A 21,946-nucleotide genomic window follows, 5' to 3' on the forward strand; every position below is an offset into this window, starting at 1 on the left:
CGTTGCCCCGCAAGGTTCAGCCTCCACCCGCCTCAGCTGCCTTCTCCTCACGACCCTCCCAAGCTACCTTGTCTACGCGAGGTTCCGGAACCACCAACACTCCAGCTGCCCCCTCCCCAGACCCCGCTCGTCAGTTCCTGCAGCCGAGAGAAGAAAAACCGTCCTGACCTGGCACTCTGCGTCCCCCAAAGACAGCGCCGCCGCCTACCTGTCACCCCGCTGCCTCCGGCTTCTTACCGCCACCGCCTCCCGCAGCAGCCTGCCAACTGCAGCGCAACAACCAGCCTTCCCATTGGGTGAGTCCGCGCTCAACAACTGCCTCACTTATTGGCTGGAGTATGTCTGCGGTCCTCCCCTCTGTGCAGTGTCTAAGGATTCCGGTCTCCAAGCAAGGAAAACATCACTCTTTCCCTGCCATTCTGTCCTCTACAATTACTCTTACCTCAGTCAGACCACTGATGCACAGGTGTGCGGAAAAAAAATGCCGGCTTCCAGCATTCTCCATGTACCCTCCACTGAGTCCAGGAATCCGTGACCTAGTGCGGAACGTTAAATGGCCTCTCTGCTTTCCTGCGGTAAGTCACTCAGGCGACAATTTCCGTTTCCGCTTGGCTCCGGCTGGAGGGTTAATTGAGTGTCGTGAGAGGTCAGATTGCTGTCAGGTAAATTAGAGTTGGTGGGAGACTTCTTGATCAGGAATAAGAGTGAGACTGTATTCTGGGGATTGTAAAAAAGGAAGAGAATAAACGGGGAAAGATCCTGAGAGTATGTACCTCGAGGGAAGAAGATGGAAGAACTAGCAAGAGAGAACAATGAAGTCCTGGGGTAATTAGGGGTAGTTTGTAGAAGAAAGTGGTGAGAGTTACTGTGCTTATACTTTTTTCCTCCTTTCCCACCCGCAAACCCCCGCCGCATGTTTTCTGGTTTACCTTTGAACTGAATAAAATCAGAACAGCCTCAAATCTAGAAATTGTAAAATAAGAATAATTGCAATATCTGCCTCACAACAAGCATGTATGGTTTTAGGCAAGGCTTTTCTGGTGTGAATGTTTATGAAGAAAGCAGTGTACGAAAATCACATTCAATTTTATAGAGTGGTTACTATTTTTAAATTACATATAAGTAGGCGCAGGGACTGGAGGGGACACTAAAAGTTCACTTGTCTTTTATTTTCTAATGTTCTTATTCACAAGTTTAAAAATGAGGGGTAGCTGGGATATGTACTTGAAAGTCGTTGGAAAACCATAAAATTACATGTACTGTAAGTGGCATTATCCTCATTTTTTTAAATTGTTTTTAAGCTTTCGTTTTTTAATGTTTATTTATTTTAGAGAGAGCATGAGTGGAGTAGGGGCAGAGAGAGAGAGAGAGAGAAAGAGTAGGAGACACAGAATCCGAAGCAGGTTCCAGGCTGTGAGCTGTCAGCACAGAGCCGGATGGGGGTCTCAAACTCAGGAGCTGTGAGATCATGACCTGAGCTGAATGAAGCTGGATGCTCAACCAACTGAGCCACCTAGGCGCCCCTATTATCCTCTTATTTCATAGTTAGGGAAAATATGCCAGCCCAGGTTAGTGGAGGTTGGTCACCAAATTACAGGTTCACTCCAAACACAAGAAGATAGCTTTTTTAAAATTTCATGATCACATGTTCTTTCTTTGTAGCACTAATGACCTTGCTGGATTTTTTTGTATGAACGGTTCTGAAACTGAAATAATTATCCGTTGTTGAGTCCTTGGCATAATTTGTTATTTTATCTAATTTTAGTTTTTATTGTGAAGTTTACATAACAGAAGGGTGTATAAAACATAAATACATTTAAATAATTATAATTAAGCAAACCCTGTGTAACCACCCTTCAGGTTAGAAAATAAAGCATTGCCAATAACTTAGAACTTGCATTTTTAGCAGAGGTGATTGCCCTTCAAGGAGGTGAAAATTTGTTCTTGGAGGAGAGGTGAAAAAAAAAATCTTAAAGACAAAACAAATAACAAAGACTACAATGGTTTGTGGCCCTCCAAAGAGCCATGGAACGTAAGCAGATATACAGTATATCTGTGGTATTAAAATTTCATTGGAGGGGGAGGAATGAAAACATCATAAGGGAAAAAAAATATCCAAAAATGCTCCTTTGGGGTGCAAGAATTAAAAACTAGATTGAAAAACACTGCCTTAGAAGCTCCCTGTCTGAGCTTCTGTGATTCTACCTCCTTCACCAAGATGTACTACTGTCCTGACTTGCATAAACATTCACTTTTTTTACTTTACTTTTTTTTTTTTACTTTAATTTTTCCATCTATGATGCATTTCTAAAAAATGAATTGTTTGGCTTTTCAATTTATATAAATGGGATCAAAGTGTATTTATCTTTTTTTTTACTCTCCCTTCTTTATTTGTGAGATTTGTTCATACTTTTGCATGTAGTTTTTCATTAGGTATTCTGTAATGTGTCTATTCCATAATTAATCCATTAATGTGGGATGTTAGGGTCATTTACAGTTTGGGGCTAGCCACATAAACAATGTGGCTAAAAAGATTTTTATAAAATACATATATTGTTAAAAATATATGTATATTTCTATTGTTACATATAAAAAAACATGAGTTAATAACAGTGCTATCCAAATATAAGGCAAGAGCTCATATAATTTACAGTTTTCTAGTAACCATATTAAAAAGGTAAAAAGAAACAATTATATATTTTATCTAACCCAGTATATTCAAATATTATTTCAGGATATAATCAGTATTAAAAGCTATTAATGAAATATTTTACATTTTCTTTATATCATCTCAAAACCAATGTATTTTACACTTGCAGAATATTTTTGTTTTGTAAGTTTTCATAAATATAAACACTTGATCCAGTGTTTATATTTTGTAAAGTTTACAGTTGAAAAAACAGATTTGTTCACCTGAATTGTTCCAAACACACTTTAAAAATTTTTCAGTAACTGTGGCATCTGGGTTGCTCTGTTGGTTGAGCGATCGGCTTTGGCTCAGATCATGATATCACGGTGCATGCATTTGAGCCCTGCATCAGGTGTCTGTCCCCCCCTTCTCTGCCCCTTCCCCCTTGCACACTTTCAAAAATAAATAAACCTTAAAAACAAATTTTGTAGGGCACCTGGGTAGCTCCGGCAGTTAAGTATGTGTCTGACTTCAGCTCAGATCATGATCTTGTGGTTTGTGGGTTCGAGCCCTGTGTTGGGTTCTGTGCTGACAGCTCAGAGCTTGGAGCCTGCTTCAGATTCTGTCTCTCTCTCTCTCTCTCTCTGCCCCGCTCATTCTCCTCTCTCTCTCTCAAAAATAATAAGTAAACATAAAAAAAAATTTCCAATAACTGACTTGAGGATCCGATTTTAAATTTAAATTAAAATGACATAAAAATTCTAGCCACACTTTAAGTCCTAGTGGCTATGATACTGAATAGTGCAGGTCTAGACCTTAAGGTATTCAGATGTTCAACATTTCTAGGTCAGGCCAGTTTTTCACAATGGTTGTGCTAAGTCACATTTTTACCACCTGGGTACGAAAGAGGAAAGCACATCACGATGTGTTTTCCCCAAATCTCACAATCTTGCAAGGTAGGTTTTATGCTCATGTTATATGAGGAAACAAGTTCAGAGAGATTAAATGATAGGCCCAGGAGTTTATAGTTATTAATGGTGCATCCAGGACTTGATGTCAGATCTATATAGCACTAAAGTCTGCACTTAAGCAGAATTCTGAACTTCCTTCAAGTGATCAGGATATCATTGTTTGATTTATGACTATTGGAAGTGGAAATAATTTTTTTTCCTGTGTTTGTATTCTTTTTTTAAATTATATTTTTTATTTTTTTTTAATTTACATCCAAATTAGTTAGCATATAGTGAAACAATGATTTCAGGAGTAGATTCCTTGGTGCCCCTTACCCATTTAGCCCATCTGCCCTCCCACAACCCCTCCAGCAACCCTCAGTTTGTTCTCCATATTTATGAGTCTTTTCTGTTTTGTCCCCCTCCCTGTTTTTATATTATTTTTGTTTCCTTTCCCGTGTGTTCATCTGTTTTGTCTCTTAAAGTCCTCATATGAGTGAAGTCATTTCTTTCTCTGACTAATTTCACTTAGCATAATACCCTCCAGTTCCATCCACATAGCTGCAAATGGCAAGATTTCATTCTTTCTGATTATCGAGTAATACTCCATTGTATGAATATAAGTGGAAATAATTTTTAAAAGAAAACAAAAGTTTCCCTAGAAATTGTGTTCAACTTTTTGAAAAGTCGTTGAAATATTTGATTTAGTAAGGGACTCTTTCTGAAATATTTTAATGAGGTAAAAGAGAAAACACATTGAATTTATTAAAAGAAATTAGGAGAAATGAGTGTATGTATACTTTCATGTTTTCTTTCAAAGATTTATCTCCCACATTACTTAGTATTTTGAACATAGTAATATTGTAACTTTGAAATAGGCTTCATGCATGGTAATGCTTCCATTTTCATTTTCCCAAGTCAAGCTATTTTATCAAAAATGTTGATGTTTTGTATTCTTTTCCAAGTATATCGATGGTCAATTAGAGTTAATATTCTAGAATTGATATTTGCCAAAATGAGGGTTTGTCTTGTAATCTCTTTAAAGATTTTTGAATGAAACATCAAACAAAAAAAGTTTTTTAAAACATGGTTTGAAGAAGCCAAGACGTCATTCTAATTAAATACTTCTAAAATTATTTCTTTTATAATTATTGAATCTCAAAAGTTAGCCTGAAATCTGAAACTGTAATTTTTTCCCTTTATATTATTGAATCCACCAAATAATAATAATAATAATGAAATAATGGATCAAATGTTTTCACTTGAAATTGTGAATGTTGTTCTAGCTTGTGTTTGGTAGCTTGTTTTTTATTCTTTTTTAAATGTAAAAATCATCAAACTAATGTTTTGTGATTAGCTTAATATGTCTAAATATAAAGGTTGGTTAATTTGTCAGAATTACTATGTATAATTCCCACCCTCCCCCCATATTCTGAGAACTATTTTTTAATGGTATGAGCATTTCACATAATGTGTCTTTAGTATACACTATGTAATAATTACCTCTGTCTTCTAAAATGCAGTGTAAGAGCCCTGCCTTATTATTTGGCCTGTTCATAGTTATAAATGCAAAAATAATGGTAGTGATTATTTGGTTTGGTTTTATTTCTGGAGAGTGGTGATTATAGAATTGCTACTGGTAACCTTAAGGAAAAGGGGGTATTAATTCATACCCCCTTAATTTGAAATTCATAGCAATTTAACTGGGGACTGACCTGAAGTTTATTTTTACATTATCTATAACAGTAACACTAGAGGGTGGGGCTCCTGCCTGGCTCAGTCAGTAGAGCATGTGACTCTTGATCTGGGGGTGTCAAGCCCCACCTTGAGTGTAGAGATTATAAATAAATAAACAAACAAAAAAACACTAGTAAATTTGGTCTTTATTATAACCATTACAGGCATATTTTATTTAAGGAGCCTTTGGAGTCCTAAGGTCTCCATTGATCTAATTCAGTAGTCAGCGAACCAAAGCCTGCTGGGCAAATCCAGCCCATTGCCTGTTTGTGTACTGCCCGTGAGCTGAGACTGGTTTTTACAGATGAACGTTTGGAATGAATTTGATAACTAAGGAACACTAACTTTATGCCCCAGTTAAGCAAAATACTATCCCTAAAAAAAAGGGAATTTCATTTTTTTCATCAGACCTGTTTTACAAAAAATTGTACTCAGTTATTCTTGTATTTTGAAAAAAAATTTTTCTCTCATTATGTAACTACTTACAAAACACCCTTTTTAAAAAATGTTTATTTATTTATTGTTTGAGAGAGAGAGAGAGAGAGAGAGAGCAAGCCAGGAAGGAGCAAAGAGAGACAGGGAGAGAGAAATTCTAAGCAGATTCTGCACTGAAGGTGGGGCTCCAGCTCACAAACACATCATGACTTGAGCTGAAACCAAGATTCAGACGCTTAACTGACTGAGCCACCCAGGCACCCCACCTACAAAATATCCTTGATTTTACCTTTTGTTTCACAAAGGCCAAGATATTTACTATCTGGCTCTTTACAGAAAAAGTGCATATGATCTTAAATACTGAAACACAGTAACACTGCATTTTAAAAGAATCATCTAAACAAAGCAGGTAACAAAACAGTATGTACAACATTGTCGCTATGCATATTTACACATTATAAAAGGACTAGAAAGAAGGAACAGTATTATTGCTTGGAAGTTAGAGGCCAGGGCTGTGAAACCAAACTGTAAGGTTCAAAACCAGTTGGACCATTTACCACTTTTGTTACCTTCAGAAAGTTGCCTTATTGGAGCTTCATTGTCTCCATCTGTAAAATGGTGACAGTTACTGGAATTTAAGTTCAAAGAGTTGTTTTAGGAGTAATGGAGTTAATACATGTTAAAGCACTTTGGTGCTCCTGGCAGAGAGCACAATAAATGTTTGCTGTTCTTAAAATGAAAGGAACAAAAGTAAATGGCTATCTCTGAATGGTGGGAATATTGACTTTTTCTTTTTAAAATTTGTACATGTGTATTTCCTAAGTGAACATAAACTAGTTATGTAATAAGATGCTGTTTGTAAAACCTATTAACTCAGAATTTTCAAGTATTTATTTGACTCTTCTTTTAAAATATTAACAAATGTTTAGGTATTTTATATCTACAATCTGCATAGTAAACTTGGGTGCTTGATATCTACCATCTGCATATTTCTCTTTTATGTTAATCTTATCGTTTAGACATGGCCCATGGACATGGACATGAACATGGTCAAGGTAAACTAAAACTTCCAGATTATAAACAATGGAAGATAGAAGGGACACCATTAGAAACTGTCCAGGAGAAGCTGGCTGCACGAGGGCTAAGGGATCCATGGGGCCGGTAAGAATAATTAAATAATTCAGATAGAATTTATTCTAGAGGATCAGTATCTAAGTTCCTTTTCTTTCTTTTTTTTAATTGTTTTAGCTATTCTAGGTTCTTTGTATTTACATTTAAATTTTAAAACGAGCTTTTCAGTTTCTACTAAGGCTGCTTGAATTTTAATTGAGATCACATTAACTCATAACTCAATTAGGGATAATTGATGTCTTAACAAGTTGAATCACTATATAGTATACCTGAAACTAATAATACACTGTCTGTTAACTAACTGGAATTTAAATAAGAACTAAAAAAAAGAAACTTGGTGTCTTAACACTATTGAGTCTTGAAGTCTATGGACAGTTTAGATTATGTTTAATTTTCTCAGGAGTGTTTTATTTTATATACAAGTCTTATGTAGATTTTGTTAATTTTATCTTGAATTCCATATTTTTGTGCTATTGTAAATGGTATTGTTAAACATAAATTTTCAGTTTTCTTTGCTAATATGTGAAAACACAATTGAGTTTTATAGATTGACTTTGTATCTTGTTACTTTGCTAAATTCATATTTTCCTTCTAACAGATTTTTTTTACAGATTTCTAAGAATTTACTTAATGATCCTTTTGTCTAAAATCAGTGTTACTTCCTCCTTTTCAATTTGTAAACTTTTTATTTCTTGTATTATTACTCTGGCTAACACTGCTAGTATAATGTTGAATAAAAGTGGTGTAAGCAGACATCCTTGCCTTGTTGCTAATTGGGGGAAAGCATTCAGTGTTTCACCACTAAATATATTAGTTGGAGGGTGGTCATAGATGCCCTTCATCAAGTTGTGGAGTTCTCTTTAGTGGTAAATGCTTTTTCTGCAGCTACTGAGATGCTCACATTGTTTTTTTGTTCTGTTAATATGATGAATTACTCTTACTGATTTTATTTTATTTTTTTTTCCAACGTTTATTTATTTTTGGGACAGAGAGAGACAGAGCATGAATGGGGGAGGGGCAGAGAGAGAGGGAGACACAGAATCGGAAACAGGCTCCAGGCTCTGAGCCATCAGCCCAGAGCCTGACGCGGGGCTCGAACTCACAGACCGCGAGATCGTGACCTGGCTGAAGTCGGACGCTTAACCGACTGCGCCACCCAGGCGCCCCTCTTATTGATTTTAAAATCTCAAACCAAATCTTGCATTCCTGAACTATAAACCTTTCATCATGATGTTAGTATCCTTTCATATATTACTGGATTCAGTTTTCCAAAATTCTGTGGAGAATATTTGCATCTATGTTCATGATGGATATTATTCTATAGTTTTCTTCTGATATCTTTGTCTGGATTTGGTATCTGAATTAGATGTGATTAGCTGTCATGTATTCTAGTAAGTCAGATTTTTTAGAGTTAAAGTGTATTTTGTTTTTTATAACATGATTTTTTCCACTTATTCATCCCTATCTGTGAGAGACTTTTTTTCACTAAGGGCTTTGACTTCTGTTTACTTCTCTGTTCAGGATACTCTGAAGAATGATTGCCAGAGCAGGAAGTCAGTCTTCTAAAGCTCAGTCTGCTATGACAGGGAAAAGCTGTGAGCCTCTGGAATAGTAATAATAATGTTGAGTGTTACATACCCTCTGTGCCAGAATATATCATACTTTACCCTGTTTAATCTTTATAATAACACTATAAGGTAGATAGTAATCATCATTGAGTAAAAGTGGAAGCGAGCCCTGACAGGTTAAGTAACTTGTGCAGCCTAAGAGGCTGTGAAGAATCTAAGTGGCAGAGCAAAGTTTAATACCCAAGTTTCTAACTTCTCTTTATATGATGCTGTAATGACTGTTATGGGCAAAGCCACACAGGTGACCGGTAATGAATAGGCTGAAGTGAGTCTTACATTTGGGAATTCTATAAAATCCTGATTGATTATTAATGGCTGTGAAGTGTGAAATCATCAAGTCTTTTTTCTTCTGTTTTATATGTGAAACGTGGGTATATAGACCTAATTATCTTATGTCACAAAAGAATCCTATTGTGATCCACTTAGATTATCTTATATAGGGTTGCATTTAAGTCTGTTAGATGAAAATTAAGTCTGTTTTACTCAGTGAATGTACATAAGTTATGTGTGATTATAATTTTCCCTTTTTTTTCCTCTAGCAATGAAGCTTGGAGATACATGGGTGGCTTTGCAAACAATGTTTCCTTTGTTGGTGCATTATTAAAAGGATTCAAATGGGGATTTGCTGCATTTGTGGTAGCTGTAGGGGCTGAATATTACCTGGAGTCCCAGAAAAAAGAGAAGAAGCATCATTGAAGATAATACCTGAAAGTATCTTAAAGGCTTCTTAACTCTCCTATAAAAATAAGATTTCTTCAATGTAGCCTACTCATCTGTGTGTTTTTCCCTAAAAATACTATTAAGATTTAATAAAGTATGAATACATTTGCTGGTCTTTTTTGTCATTAAAAAAAAAAAAAATGTCTTGCGGCATGTGGGTGGCTCAGTTGGTAGAGCATGGGACTCTAGATCTTGGGGTCATGGGTTCAAGCCCCAAATTTGGTGTAGAGATTATTTAAAGTCTCAAGCCATATCAGATTTGGTTTGAAATATGTGGGGGATTGAGTACCAGCAGTTGTGCATTCTGCACAATCAGAACATTAGCATATATCTGACCAAATGGATATGTTTTAACAGGTTTTGTTTTCTGTTTTTTCAGGTTTTTTTAGTTGTCATAATGTTTGCCATCTAACTACTTTTAAGTGTGCAGTCTGTAGTACTAAATACATTTAAAATGTGTAACCATAACCACCATCCATCCCCATAACTTTTCATCTTTTAAAATGAAAGTCTACACCTATTAAATAAGTCCCCATTTCCCCATCTCCCAGCCCTTGGCAACCACTGTTCCACTTTCTGTCTCTATAATTTTGACTACTCAAAAGTACCTGCTAAATGGAACCATAAAGTATTTGTCTCTTTGTAACTGGCTTATTTCACTTAGCATAATGTCCTCAAGTTTCATCCATATTGTAGCATGGGTCAGAATTTCCTTTCTTTTTAAATCTGAATAGTATTCTATTGTATGTGTATGCTAAATTTTGCTTATCCATTCAACCATTGATGGACACATGGTTTGCTTCTACATTTTATCTATTGTGAATAATGCTACTATGAACATGAGTGCACTCCAGTATGTTTTTAGATGGGAATTGGCCTTGCTGTTTTTACCATCCTCCGCAGGTGGTATAGATTATACTATAAAACAATTTACAGCCCAGTTCTGGTTGACATATCCATGTACTGTGTTCATTTTTCTTTATTGTGATGTTATCTACTCTTGCCTTAGTTCTCATTATCCTCATGATGTGAAAAGTTTGACATTTTTCCCCTGTATATCTAACAATAAACCACATTTTTCCTACATTGAATTTTTAAATTTTAATTAAATTTCTAAGTAAAGTTGAGACTTAAAACTGAGCTTGTTGAAGAGAGGTAATATTTTTTCTTGAATAACAAAGTTAATATAAAACTCCAGGATATTTTTTTCCTTTGTTAATTTCTTCTTTATAAACCTAAACTTGAGAAATCAGTAAATACATGAGGTAAGAATTCCTAATAAGCTGATAGTAGTAAATGGAATGTGGTTAAATGAAATAATAAAAAAAGACTGCAAAAGATAAGGAAAGTGTTTAAAAAGGAACAAAGAGCAAGAGGAAAAATAAAAATAGCAAGATGGTAGATTTAAACTTAATCATATGAATAATTACATTAAATGTTAGTGGTCTAAAATTGAAACTCTAAAACTTTCCAATTAAAACACAGCTTGTTAGGGGCACCTGACTGCCTCAGTTGGTGGAGCATATGACTCTTGATCTTGGGGGTGTGAATTTGAGCCCCACATTGAGTGTAGAGATTAAAATCTTATGGGTACCCTCTGTCTCTCTCTCGCTCTCAAAAATAAATAAACACAAAAAGACAAAACTATCAAAGCTCACTTAAGAAGTAGGTAACCTGGGGTGCCTGGCTTGCTCAATCAATATAGTGTGTGACTCTTGATCTCAGGGTCATAAGTTCAAGCCCCACGTTGGGTGTAGAACTTACTTAAAAAAAAAAAAAAAGTAGATACCCTGAATAAACTCATTTGCTGGGTTAGGTGCAGAAAAGATGGAAAGTGCAGTGCTTGACACATTTATGATAGAGAAAAACAATAATTTTTTTCTCCTATTTTTGAGTTTTATCTATCACAATTTTTTCTGGAAGCAAGGAGTGAAGTTTTCCTTATATTCTATTAATATGAAAACTATTGCTTTAATTCCTTGGGAGCTGCAAAGCACACAAATCACTGTCATCTTAGCTACTGCCATTGCTTGGACTAGAACCAGTTAAATGTGATACTCATTCTTAAAATGTATGATCAAAGGACAATTGGAAATAATGTTAATTAAGTATTAGCCTCATAAATAAGCACTGTAGATGATTATATGTAAAAGTATTATTAGCCCCATTTTGTATGTAAGGCAAGTCCATAGTAAAGTAACAAAGCCTATGATGGCACAGCTAGTAAGTTCCAGAGTTAAATTTTCGACCCAGGTCTGACTCCATAGTAACCACTATATTACATTAGCTATCATGTTGGTATGTGATAAGTAGTATAAGATGCCATAGAATTATTCTTTTGGCTATTTTCTCAGAACTATTTAATTATGCTTGAAGTAAACTGTAAGGATTTTTAAAAATCTAAATTATGGCATGTAATATTTCATGAAAAACAAATAGTGAATATAGTAATTTTTCTGTATTCCTGTACTTTGTTTTGCTTTTAAAGTTTACTTAATTTAGAGAGCTAGAGAGAGAACACACATGTGCACATGGGGCAGAGAGATAGGGAGAGAGAGAATCCCAGGCAGACTCTGTGCTGTCAGACTGTCAGCATGGAGCCTGACACGGGGGCTCAACGTGAGACTCAAGTTGGGGCTCATGGTTGGGAACCATGAGATCATGACCTGAGTTGAAATCAAGGGTCAGATGCTCAATCGACAGAGCCACCCAGGTGCCCCTGTATCCCTGTACTTTGAAGGAAACTCTATTTTGATACACCTAATGAAAGAGGTTCACACATTTTTAAAAAAGTAACATGAGAGAGCACTTCAGGGGACAAGATGGTATAGAGAATATATGTAAAGACAAAAACATGGAAAGAATAGGAACTTAACCATGTGAGTGGTTAATATGATAGAAGAAAAAATTAGAAGAAAATGAAAAAGGAAAAGAAGGGTTTGCAGGATATTGGCATGATGGAAGCAGTAGAAACAAGCAGAACTTAGTGTTCAATATATATTTACAGCCATGGGCTGTATTTACAGTCATCCACTTGCCGCTTCCATCAAATGTAGATTTTAATGATACTGTGGAAATGAAGATGCTATATATTGGGTTTTAAAGGAAATGCAGTCTGATATTAATGTAAATTTGTTTAACTTCATAGAGAGATGATATTGGCAAGGCCTGCTTAATTAGGAGCTAGAAAGAAGTATTCCGGTAAAAATAATTTCAGTGCTATCCTTGATTCTTCTCCTTCTCTTCCCTATTTCTGATATTTACCATTTTTCTTTTAAAAAGTTGGTTATCAGATTATAGATTCATTTTCTAACATGATGGTCCCCCAAATGGAATATACATAACTCAGGGAATGTGCAAGACCATCTACTGGGGAGAGAAGAGAAAACATTTAAGCTTACATACGTATTTTTTCTTTTTTTTTTTAAAGGTATATGCAGCTTTATGTTTATTGCAGCATCATTTAAGCTTACATATATTTTTTCATATTTAATAAAAATGAATTCAATTTTACTAATGTTTATTGTACAGATTGACAGTGGGATTTCCTCTCATTTTGTGGATTTCAAGTGGAATCCAATGTTCCATTGTTCCAAGCTAACATGCAGTGTATACACTGTGCCCTTGGTTTCAGGAGTAGATTCCCATGATTCATCACTTACATACAATACCCAGCGCTCATCCAACAAGTGCCCTCCTCAATGCCCATCACCCATTTTCTCCTCCTCCCTCACCACCCCCCCTTCAACCCTCAGGTTGTTCTCTGTATTTAACAGTCTCTTATGATTTGCTTCCTTCTCTGTTTGAAACTATTTTCCCCCTTCTCTTCCCCTATGGTCTGTTAAGTCTCTCAAATTCCACATATGAGTGAAAACATATGATATCTGTCTTCCTCTGACTGACTTATTTCACTTAGCTTAATACTCTCCAGTTCTATCCATGTTGCTGCAAATGGCAAGATTTCATTCTTATTCATCGCCAAGTAGTATTCCATTGTATATACATACCACATCTTTATCCATTCATCAGTTGCTGGACATTAGGACTTTTCCCATAATTTGGTAATTGTTGATAGCGCTGCTATAAACACTAAGGTACATGTGCCCCTATGAATCAGCACTCCTGTATCCTTTGGATAAATTCCTAGTAGTGCTATTGCTGGGTCATAGGGTAATTCTATTTTTAATTTTTTTGAGGAACCTCTACACTGTTTCTGCACCAGTTTGCATTCCCACCAACAGTGCAAGAGGGTTCCTGTTTCTTCACATCCTCACCAACATCTGTTGTTGCTACTCTAGCTGGTGTGAGGTGGTATCTCAATGTGGTTTAGATTTGTATTTCCCTGATGATGACTGATCTTTTCATGTGTCTGTTGGCCATTGGGATGTCTTCTTTGGAAAAGTGTCTATCCATGTCTTCTGCCCATTTCTTCACTGGATTATTTGTTTTTTGGGTGTTGAGTTTGATATTTTCTGTATAGATTTTGGATACTAACGCTTTATCTGATATGTCATTTGCAAATTCTTCTCTCATTCCATTGGTTACCTTTTAGTTTTGTTGATTGTTTCCTTTTCTGTGCAGAAGCTTTTTATCTTGATGAGGTCCCAATAGTTCATTTTTGCTTTTATTTTCCCTGCCTTTGGAGATGTGTTGAGTAAGAAGTTGCTGCAGCTGAGGTCAAAGATGTTGTTGCCTATTTTCTACTCTAGGGTTTTGATGGTTTCCTGTCTCATATCTAGGCCTTTCATCTATTTTGAGTTTATTTTTGTGTATGGTATAAGAAGGTGGTCCAGTTTCATTCTTCTTTACGTTGCTGTCTAGTTCTCCCAGCACCACTTGCTAAAGAGACTGGTTTTTTTCCATTGGATACTCTTTCCTGCTTTGTCAAAGATTAGTTGGCCATACATTTGTGGGTCCATTTCTGGATTCTCTATTCTATTCCATCAGTCTGTGTATCTGTTGTTGTGCCAATACCACACTGCCTTGATGATTATAGTTTCATAGTAGAGGTTAAAGTCCAGGATTGTGATGCCTTCTGCCTTGTTTTTCTTTTTCAACATTACTTTGGCTATTCAGGGTCTTTAGTGGCTCCATACAAATTTTAGGATTGTTTGTTCCAGCTCTGAGAAGAATGCCAGTGCAATTTTGATTAGGATTGCATTGAATATTTATTTATTTTTTTTTTTAAATTTTTTTTTCAACGTTTATTTATTTTTGGGGCAGAGAGAGACAGAGCATGAACGGGGGAGGGGCAGAGAGAGAGGGAGACACAGAATCGGAAACAGGCTCCAGGCTCTGAGCCATCAGCCCAGAGCCTGATGCGGGGCTCGAACTCACGGACCGCGAGATCGTGACCTGGCTGAAGTCGGACGCTTAACCGACTGCGCCACCCAGGCGCCCCATGCATTGAATATTTAGATTGCATTGGGTAGTATTGACATTTTAACAATATTTGTTCTTCCAATCCATGAGCATGGAATGTTTTTTCCATTTCTTTGTGTCTTCGTCAATTTCTTTCATAAGTCAGGATAGAAGGAACATACTGCAACGTCATAAAAGCCATGTATGAAAGACCCACAGCTAATATCATCCTCACTGGGGAAAAACTGAGAGCTTTTCCCCTGAGATCAGGAACATGACAGGGATGTCCACTCTCACCATTGTTTTTAACATAGTGTTGGAAGTCCTAGCCTCAGCAATCACAAAACAAAATGAAATAAAAGGAATCCAAACTGGCAAAGAAACAGTCGAACTTACACTTTTTGCAGATGACATACATGATAGTCTACATGGAAAACCTGAGAGATTCCACCAAAAAGCTGCTAGAACTGATATATGAATTCAGCAAAGTCACAGGATATAAAATCAGTGTATAGAAATCGGTTGCATTTCTATAAACCAATAATGAAGTAATAGAAAGAGAAATCAAGAAAACGATCCCATTTACAATTGCACCAAGAATCATAAAATACCTAGGAACAAACCTAACCAAAGATGTAAAAGTTCTGTATGCTGAAAAGTAAATAAGCTGTCTTAAAGGGGAAGTGGGAGTTCTACCCTTCAAAGCAGAAATAAAGGAACTTTTCAGCAAATTGTTACAGACTGTACTTTGTATGTGCTTGGCTTGTGGAATTTATTATCAATTAATTAGTTTTAACTAAACTAATCTTCAAGAAGTAGCTAAGTGGCTTAGAAAGATTTTCACAAAGACATTGCTGATTGAAGCTAATACCAATAATGCAAAAACAAGCAAACAAAAAGAAAATAACAGAGCTATGAACCCTGTCAGCATCATTACTAGGTAAATACAACGATCTAGTCATGAAAAAAGTCAACCAAAAAAAAAAAAAAAATCAAGAAGACCAAAATATGAACTTGGACCCACTATCAGTACAATGAACCCTGCCCTAAGAGCACATTGATCTGAAAAAGAGAGAGACAGAGAGAGAGAGACAGAGAGAGAGAGAGACAGAGAGAGAGAGAGAGAGAGAGAGAGAAGGAGGCAAACCATAAGAGACTCTTAACTCTAGAGAACAAAATGAGGGTTGCTGGAGGGGACGTGAGTGGGGAGTGGGCTAATATTACACTATATGTTAACTAAGTAGAATTTAAATAAAAACTTGAAACATAAAAAAAAGGAAAACAGAGTACATTGATCTGCTATATTAACTCATGATAGCATGTAGTCATCATGATAAGCAAATATTTTAAAATATGTTTAATCTTTGTCTTACCTTTAACTTCTATGTTTGTGTATTTTTTTTAATATTTATGTTATTTTTGACAGAGAGAGAGAAAGCGTGCTTGAGAGTGAGTAGGAGAGGGGCATAGAAGGGGGCGGAAAGAGAATCTGAAGCAGGTTCTGCTCTGATGGCAGGGAGCCTGACATGGGGATCCAACTCATGAACCATGAGATCACTACCTGAGTCTGACACCCAACTGAACCACACAGGCACCCCTGTTTGTGTATGTTGAATGCACATAGATGATAATATTTACATATTACATATAAAATGCTAAGACAAAGATTGGAATTTAATCTGATTTCTCCTCATAAGAGTGTTGTTATTAAAAAATAGCATTCAGGGGCCCCCGAGTGGTTCAGTAGGTTGAGCATCTGACTCTGGCTGAGGTCATGATTTTATGGTTCATGGGGTTGAGCCTCTGTGCTGACAGCTCAGAGTGTGGAGCCTGCTTTGGATTCTGTGTCTCCTCTGCTCCTCCCCCAATCATGCTCTGTCTCTTTATCTCTCAGAAAATAAACAATAAGGAAAATTGTTTTAATAGCATTCAAAAAACTCATCAAAATTTTTAAAGCATTTTTTTCAATTTATAGTTTATAACATAAAACCCAGGTAGTATACAACAAAATTTAAATGTTATTCATGGTACCTGTCATTCAGTTGGCAACAGGAGTTTCAAAATTTGATATAATCCTTGTGGGTCCTCAAAATCCCCAAAGTTGCCAGGTATTCAAATTCAAATGCTATGCTAATAAGAGTGGAATTCTCAGTGAGTTCTGGTTTACCTCCAACAACAATTTGTGAGGTAGTGGAGAGAGGGCTTGGAAATTTGTTTGTGTTTTGGGTTTTTTGGCTTCAAAAAGATCTTTGTGAAAAAAAATAAATAATTAATTAAAAAAAAAAAGATTTTTGTGGGATGCTTGGGTGGCTCAGGTAGTTAAGTGTCTGACTCTTGGTTTTGGCTCAGGTCATGATCTCCCAGTTCATGGGTTCCAGCCCCACATGGGGGTTGGATTCTCTCTCTTCCTGTCTCTCTACCCCTCCCCTCTCTGCTCTCTCTCTCTCAAAATTTATAAATAAACATAAAAACAATTTTTTGTTGTTTTAGGTTGGAAAATCAGCTTCAGAAACTAAAAGACTAGAACACCTAATGGAAATTGCATTTACTTGCCAATGACTCTATCAGAAAGGGTCTACTTCAAAAAGAAGTTTTACCTTAATTTTATATATTATGTTATATATAAAAGTACATATTAATATTTTATTGTTATGTTGTATTATATTATTAAATATTATACATATAATAAACTATATTCAAAATGCTAACTCAGATAAAGATTAAATTGGTAAATGCCATATATTGTCTTAGATTGAATTACCTTTCATACACATAATTTAAAACATAGCTTTATAGCTATTTTTTAAAAAGACAAAAACCCTTGTCTTAAGTCTGTGTATTTTTCTGTTTAATTTCACATGCAAAAAAAAAAATGAAGTAACTTTTGAAATGTGGCCTCAAATTACAAAACTGAAAAGAATTTTGGTCATTGCTAAAGTCTTATGTTTCTGGGAATCTATTACAAAATAAGAACGCTATGTACACTTAAAAAGTAAATCAGGTTTTGTGCCATTTGGAAAAGTCATACATTTTCATTCTGTGTTTTACAGCTAAAAGAGTACTTTTTTTTTTTTTAAAGCAAACTCTATCCCCAACATAGGGTTCCAACAACCCTAAGATCAAGAGTTCATGCTCTACCGACTGAGCCAGCCAGGCACTCTAAGAATTAGTTTTAATAATGTTCCAAACAATGCTCTTCAAAGCAAGTTATAGTTAAAAAGAAATATTTTGTCTGGAGGCTTGTAGTGCCTGGCTGGCTAAGAATTAAGAAAGGAATGTTTGCAGCCTGGGAAACAGCTGGTTGAGAAGCAGCAAAGCAGACCAGGAAAACCGGGTCTCCTTTGAAATGTCAAGGCTGAAAACAGCCAGACCTTGCTTGTGGATCAGCATGTTTTCTTTCCCAGTCTGTAAATGCTTAATCTAAACTAGTAAAACAATTCCCTTCCTCTGACTATACACTGCCCCCTCACGTTCGGCTCGGCTCACCAGCCTGTAAGTCACTACCCTGATTGTACTTATCGCCCGATAATTTGTGATTATGCTTTGCTCCTGCTTTGAAACTACACGTTCCTTTCCCCTGCACCCTTTAAGAAGTACTGATAAGATTGTCAATAAAAACCGGAGACTGAGCTTTGCTTGGGACCATGGCCACTAGAACGCTTGGTTTCCTCATTTTCTCCTTTCTCTGATTCAGGAGTCTGGAGTAATGTCATTCGTCGTCCCAGGGTTTACTGGTCAAACCCAGCATTTGGTGACCCCGACCTGGTTCGTGGCAGCGACGATTTGACGGCGGAACCCTTGAAGAAGGCAAACTGAAACTACTGCGCAGTAAGTCATCCAAGCGTGCTTAGGTTATCTGATTTCCAGGGCATTGTTCGGGCTTGGGTTTCTTAAGATGGAACAGAACTCTGCTGAACAAAAACATCACATCAAAGTTCTCTGACAGCTGTTAAAAGCTAGCAGAGCAACGGTTACTGAGGTTCAACTTCAGAGCCTTTTAAAAAGTGTTACTGAAAACAATCCTTGGTTTCCTGATAGAGGAACTCTAGACCTTGAAGCAAGGGAGAGAGTTGGTAAAAATTTTAAAAGATGTCATGAACAAGGTACCCTTCCCTTTACGATGTGGGGAGTAATTAGAGCAGCCTTAGTCCCTTTACATACTGAACAATCTACTGATCCTACAATTGCTTTCTCTAAGGAAGCTCCTCTAAAAGTTCCTATGGACGGGGACAATCTCCCACCTCCTCCTATTTGATTGGGAGCCATACCGCACCCCACCACCCCCACCCTTGTTCACTACTTCCAATGCAAACATTCCTTTCTTAAATCTTAACTAGCCAGGCTTTATGAGCCTCCACAATTTTGCTTTTGGATTTTTACCAATTAGAGTATTTGTAAATTAATTAAATCTCATTATAAATAAAGCATTTAGTACCGTATGTTCCACCTATGCTAATTTTAATTACTCAGTTCCCAAACTGAATTTGGAAATAATAAGAGCATTAAACCTACATTTTCCTGCTGAGTTGGTAATAAGCCAAACATCCTTCTAAATTTAGTTATTTAAAATGTTAACTAATAGAATTTAAATTAAAATTTAGGGGAAAAATTAAATTAGTCAGACATTTTTACCTTATTGTAAAAGAGCAAAGAGATTGGAAAAAAATTTGCACTATACATGTTTTTAAAACTTTTATATTTGTTTTATTTATTTAAGTAATCTCTATACCCACCGTGGGGCTTGAACTCACAACTCAGAGATCAAGTGTACACATCTCCAACTGAGCTAGCCAGGTGCCCCTGCATTATACATTTAAATGAATATAACAATTAAGTGAATGTTGTGTGATTATAGCTATTCTTGTGCTGTATGTATGATATATTTTATTTCATTTATTCTCTTGCTACAAAATTTCCATGGGAAATACTGACTGTTCAGGAACATAGTACTGAAGGCCAACTTTGTGGTTCATAATAACCATAGCAATAACTGTCCTAAAAATAAAGAATGCCTGTGTCAGTGCAGGTGGGATCATTTTACTGAGAAAGAATCAGGTTCACAGGTGGTGGTAGCATCTGGACCTGGGAATCCCATGTCATAGTTACATAATACTAAAGCATGAGGGTTTAACACAGATATACAGTCTTAGAATTATATCTTATATGCAGACCAGACTTCCTAGTGAAACATATAATTAAAACTGAAACTGTATCTGTAGATGCTAAATAAGTTCTAACAAGGAAACATGTCACAATTCATATATTTACAATACAGGGATTAAACTCAAGGTATTAATTCCTTAATACATTATCTGTAAATGCTTCCTTATATTTGATTTGGGTTAATCAGCAATTATAAGTCTAATCTATCAATTTCTACATTTATAAGAAAATGAATGAAATCTTTTATAGCCTAAACCCTGTACATACTTTTATTATAGCACTTATAATGCATCATAATTATTCATTTCCTTGTCCGACTCCCTTATTAAACTATGGCCTCCTTGAAGACAGGGACTATACCTATATGATAGGTGTTTAGGAAGTGTCTGTTGAATGAATAAATTCATTAGATGTCTAAAAATATAAGTGAGGTGACAGAAATGATTTGTCACAGATAAACACTTCATTTATGAATCTATAAATGTTTAGGGAATGAAGAATTGGGGAGACTCCTATATTTTCCAATGTCTAAGAGGCTTCCAGGATTCCAACTGCCTATCAGAAAACTGACCTTATTTACAAAAAAGTTGTGACGGTGACCTGGGCATGTATTCTGGGATTGGATGGCCCTTCCCCAAACCCATGGCAAGGATATTAGAACTGAGTTAGGCCTAAGCTTTTTGACACATGCTGTATAACCTTTTCTTATTTGTTGAGTTGGTGATACAAATACCATCAGAGGTTGTGACCAATTTCTGCTGAATGCAACCAATTATTCTATGGCCATTGCAAGCAATAAACATTTCTCCTTCAACACATTGGTCATTTGTTTTGTTTTGTCAAAATTACAAGGAAAAGAACTCCTGAGTGCAAATAATGGGGCATTCTTGCCCAACCTTTCTCCAAGATCCAAGTCAAGGAGGTCCATGGAGTTGCAACAACAAAAGAGGCAGACATTTCAGTTTCTTTTCTTTGTATTCTATTCATTCACTTAAATATTTAGTGAATTATTTAATTACTTAAGTACACACACACACACACACACACACACACACTACATCTTCTTTAACCATTTACCTGCCAATGGACACTTAGGTTGTTTCCACATGTTGGCTATTGTAAATAACACTGCAATGAACATGGGGGTGCAGACATCTTTTCAAGTTGTGTTTTCATTTTCTTCAGATAAATACAAGGAGAATTGCTGGATTATATGGTAGTTCTACTTGTAGTTTTTTGAGGAAATCTCCATACTGTTTTCCATAGTGGCTGCACCAATTTATATTCCCACCAGCAGTGTAAATGGGTTCCCTTTTCTCCACACCTCACCAACACTTATTACCTTTAGTCTTTTTGATAATAGTTAGTCTGACAGATATGAGGTGACATATCATTGTGGTTTTTATTTGCATTTCCCTGATGATTTAGCAATGTTGGGCATCTTTTCATGTACCTGTATGTTTTCTTTAAAAAATGTCTATTGATCAATTTTGCTTTTTAAATGAAGAGTATAAATTCTCATTGAAACTTCTTTTTTTTTTGATGGAAAGAGAGAGAGAGAGAGAGAGAGTGAGCTGGCGAGGGGCAGAGTGAGAGGGAGAGAGAGAGAATCTTAAGCAAGCTCCACACCCAGCACAGAGCCCCACACGGGGCTTGGTCTTAATGATCATGAGATCATGACCTGAGTTGAAATCAAGAGTCAGGACACTTAGGGGCACCCGGGTGGCTCAGTAAGTTGAGCATCTGACTTCAGCTCAAGTCATAATCTTGTGGTTCATGGGTTCGAACCCCACATGGGGCTTTGTACTGACAGCTCAGAGCTTGCAGCCCACTTCAGATTCTGTGTCACCCTCTCTCTCTGCCCCTCCCCCACTTGCGCTCTGTCTCTCTCTCAAAAATAAACATTAAAAAAATTAAAAAAAATTAGTCGGGACATTTAACCAAATGAGCCATCCAGACACCCATTTAAACTTCTTATACACAGTTTTATCTATTCTCTAAGCCACAAATCACATAGGTTTAGCTGCAGTGCCATAAGAGTTCCAAAGCTCGCCATCTAGCAACTTGTTGCAGCCCCAGGCTATAGTCTATATTCTCTGATTTCCCACATTCCTTTTCACTCTTTGTCTTACTGGAACCAAATGTCTACCAAAATAAAAATAAAGTTGTGTTCCAGAACTTCTTTTATCTTA

The 21,946-nt window shown here is 36.3% G+C and overlaps 2 protein-coding genes across 7 annotated transcripts in view; one reads left to right on the plus strand and one right to left on the minus strand.

The window, feature by feature from the left end:
• The window catches only part of FAM126B (family with sequence similarity 126 member B), an 89,460-nt gene extending 89,192 nt beyond the window's left edge, over positions 1-268 (minus strand). For 2 of the 4 annotated variants that reach the window (XM_030324571.2, XM_030324565.2), the window contains exon 1: positions 209-268. The gene's annotated coding sequence lies outside the window, so the exon portion shown is untranslated. Of the gene's footprint in view, positions 1-168 lie in introns of all 4 variants that reach the window. The other 2 variants (XM_030324569.1, XM_030324566.1) reach the window with 2 other exon arrangements.
• A 194-nt stretch (positions 269-462) lies between these two features.
• On the plus strand, positions 463-9,338 carry NDUFB3 (NADH:ubiquinone oxidoreductase subunit B3). Of its 3 annotated transcripts, none has more exons than XM_030324573.1 (3): positions 463-575; positions 6,771-6,912; positions 9,050-9,338. In XM_030324573.1, exons 1-3 carry the CDS (start codon positions 554-556, stop codon positions 9,204-9,206), a joined length of 321 nt encoding a protein of 106 aa, XP_030180433.1. In that variant the 5' UTR covers positions 463-553; the 3' UTR covers positions 9,207-9,338. The 3 variants fall into 3 exon arrangements, with proteins under 3 accessions (XP_030180433.1, XP_030180435.1, XP_030180434.1); XM_030324575.1 differs by lacking the exon at positions 463-575 and adding an exon at positions 601-662; XM_030324574.1 differs by lacking the exon at positions 463-575 and adding an exon at positions 686-825.
• Positions 9,339-21,946: the final 12,608 nt, after the last annotated feature.

The sequence above is a fragment of the Lynx canadensis genome, chromosome C1 (genome assembly GCF_007474595.2).
Source record: "Lynx canadensis isolate LIC74 chromosome C1, mLynCan4.pri.v2, whole genome shotgun sequence".
Taxonomy (NCBI): Eukaryota; Metazoa; Chordata; class Mammalia; order Carnivora; family Felidae; genus Lynx; species Lynx canadensis.

Excerpts from the sequence above, each read along its gene's own strand:
- NDUFB3 (XM_030324573.1), top strand. The coding sequence starts at position 554 with ATGGCCTCTCTGCTTTCCTGCG. Across the intron at positions 576-6,770 it reads GGCCTCTCTGCTTTCCTGCG|ACATGGCCCATGGACATGGA; the intron begins GTAAGTCACTCA and ends CTTATCGTTTAG. Across the intron at positions 6,913-9,049 it reads CTAAGGGATCCATGGGGCCG|CAATGAAGCTTGGAGATACA; the intron begins GTAAGAATAATT and ends TTTTTCCTCTAG.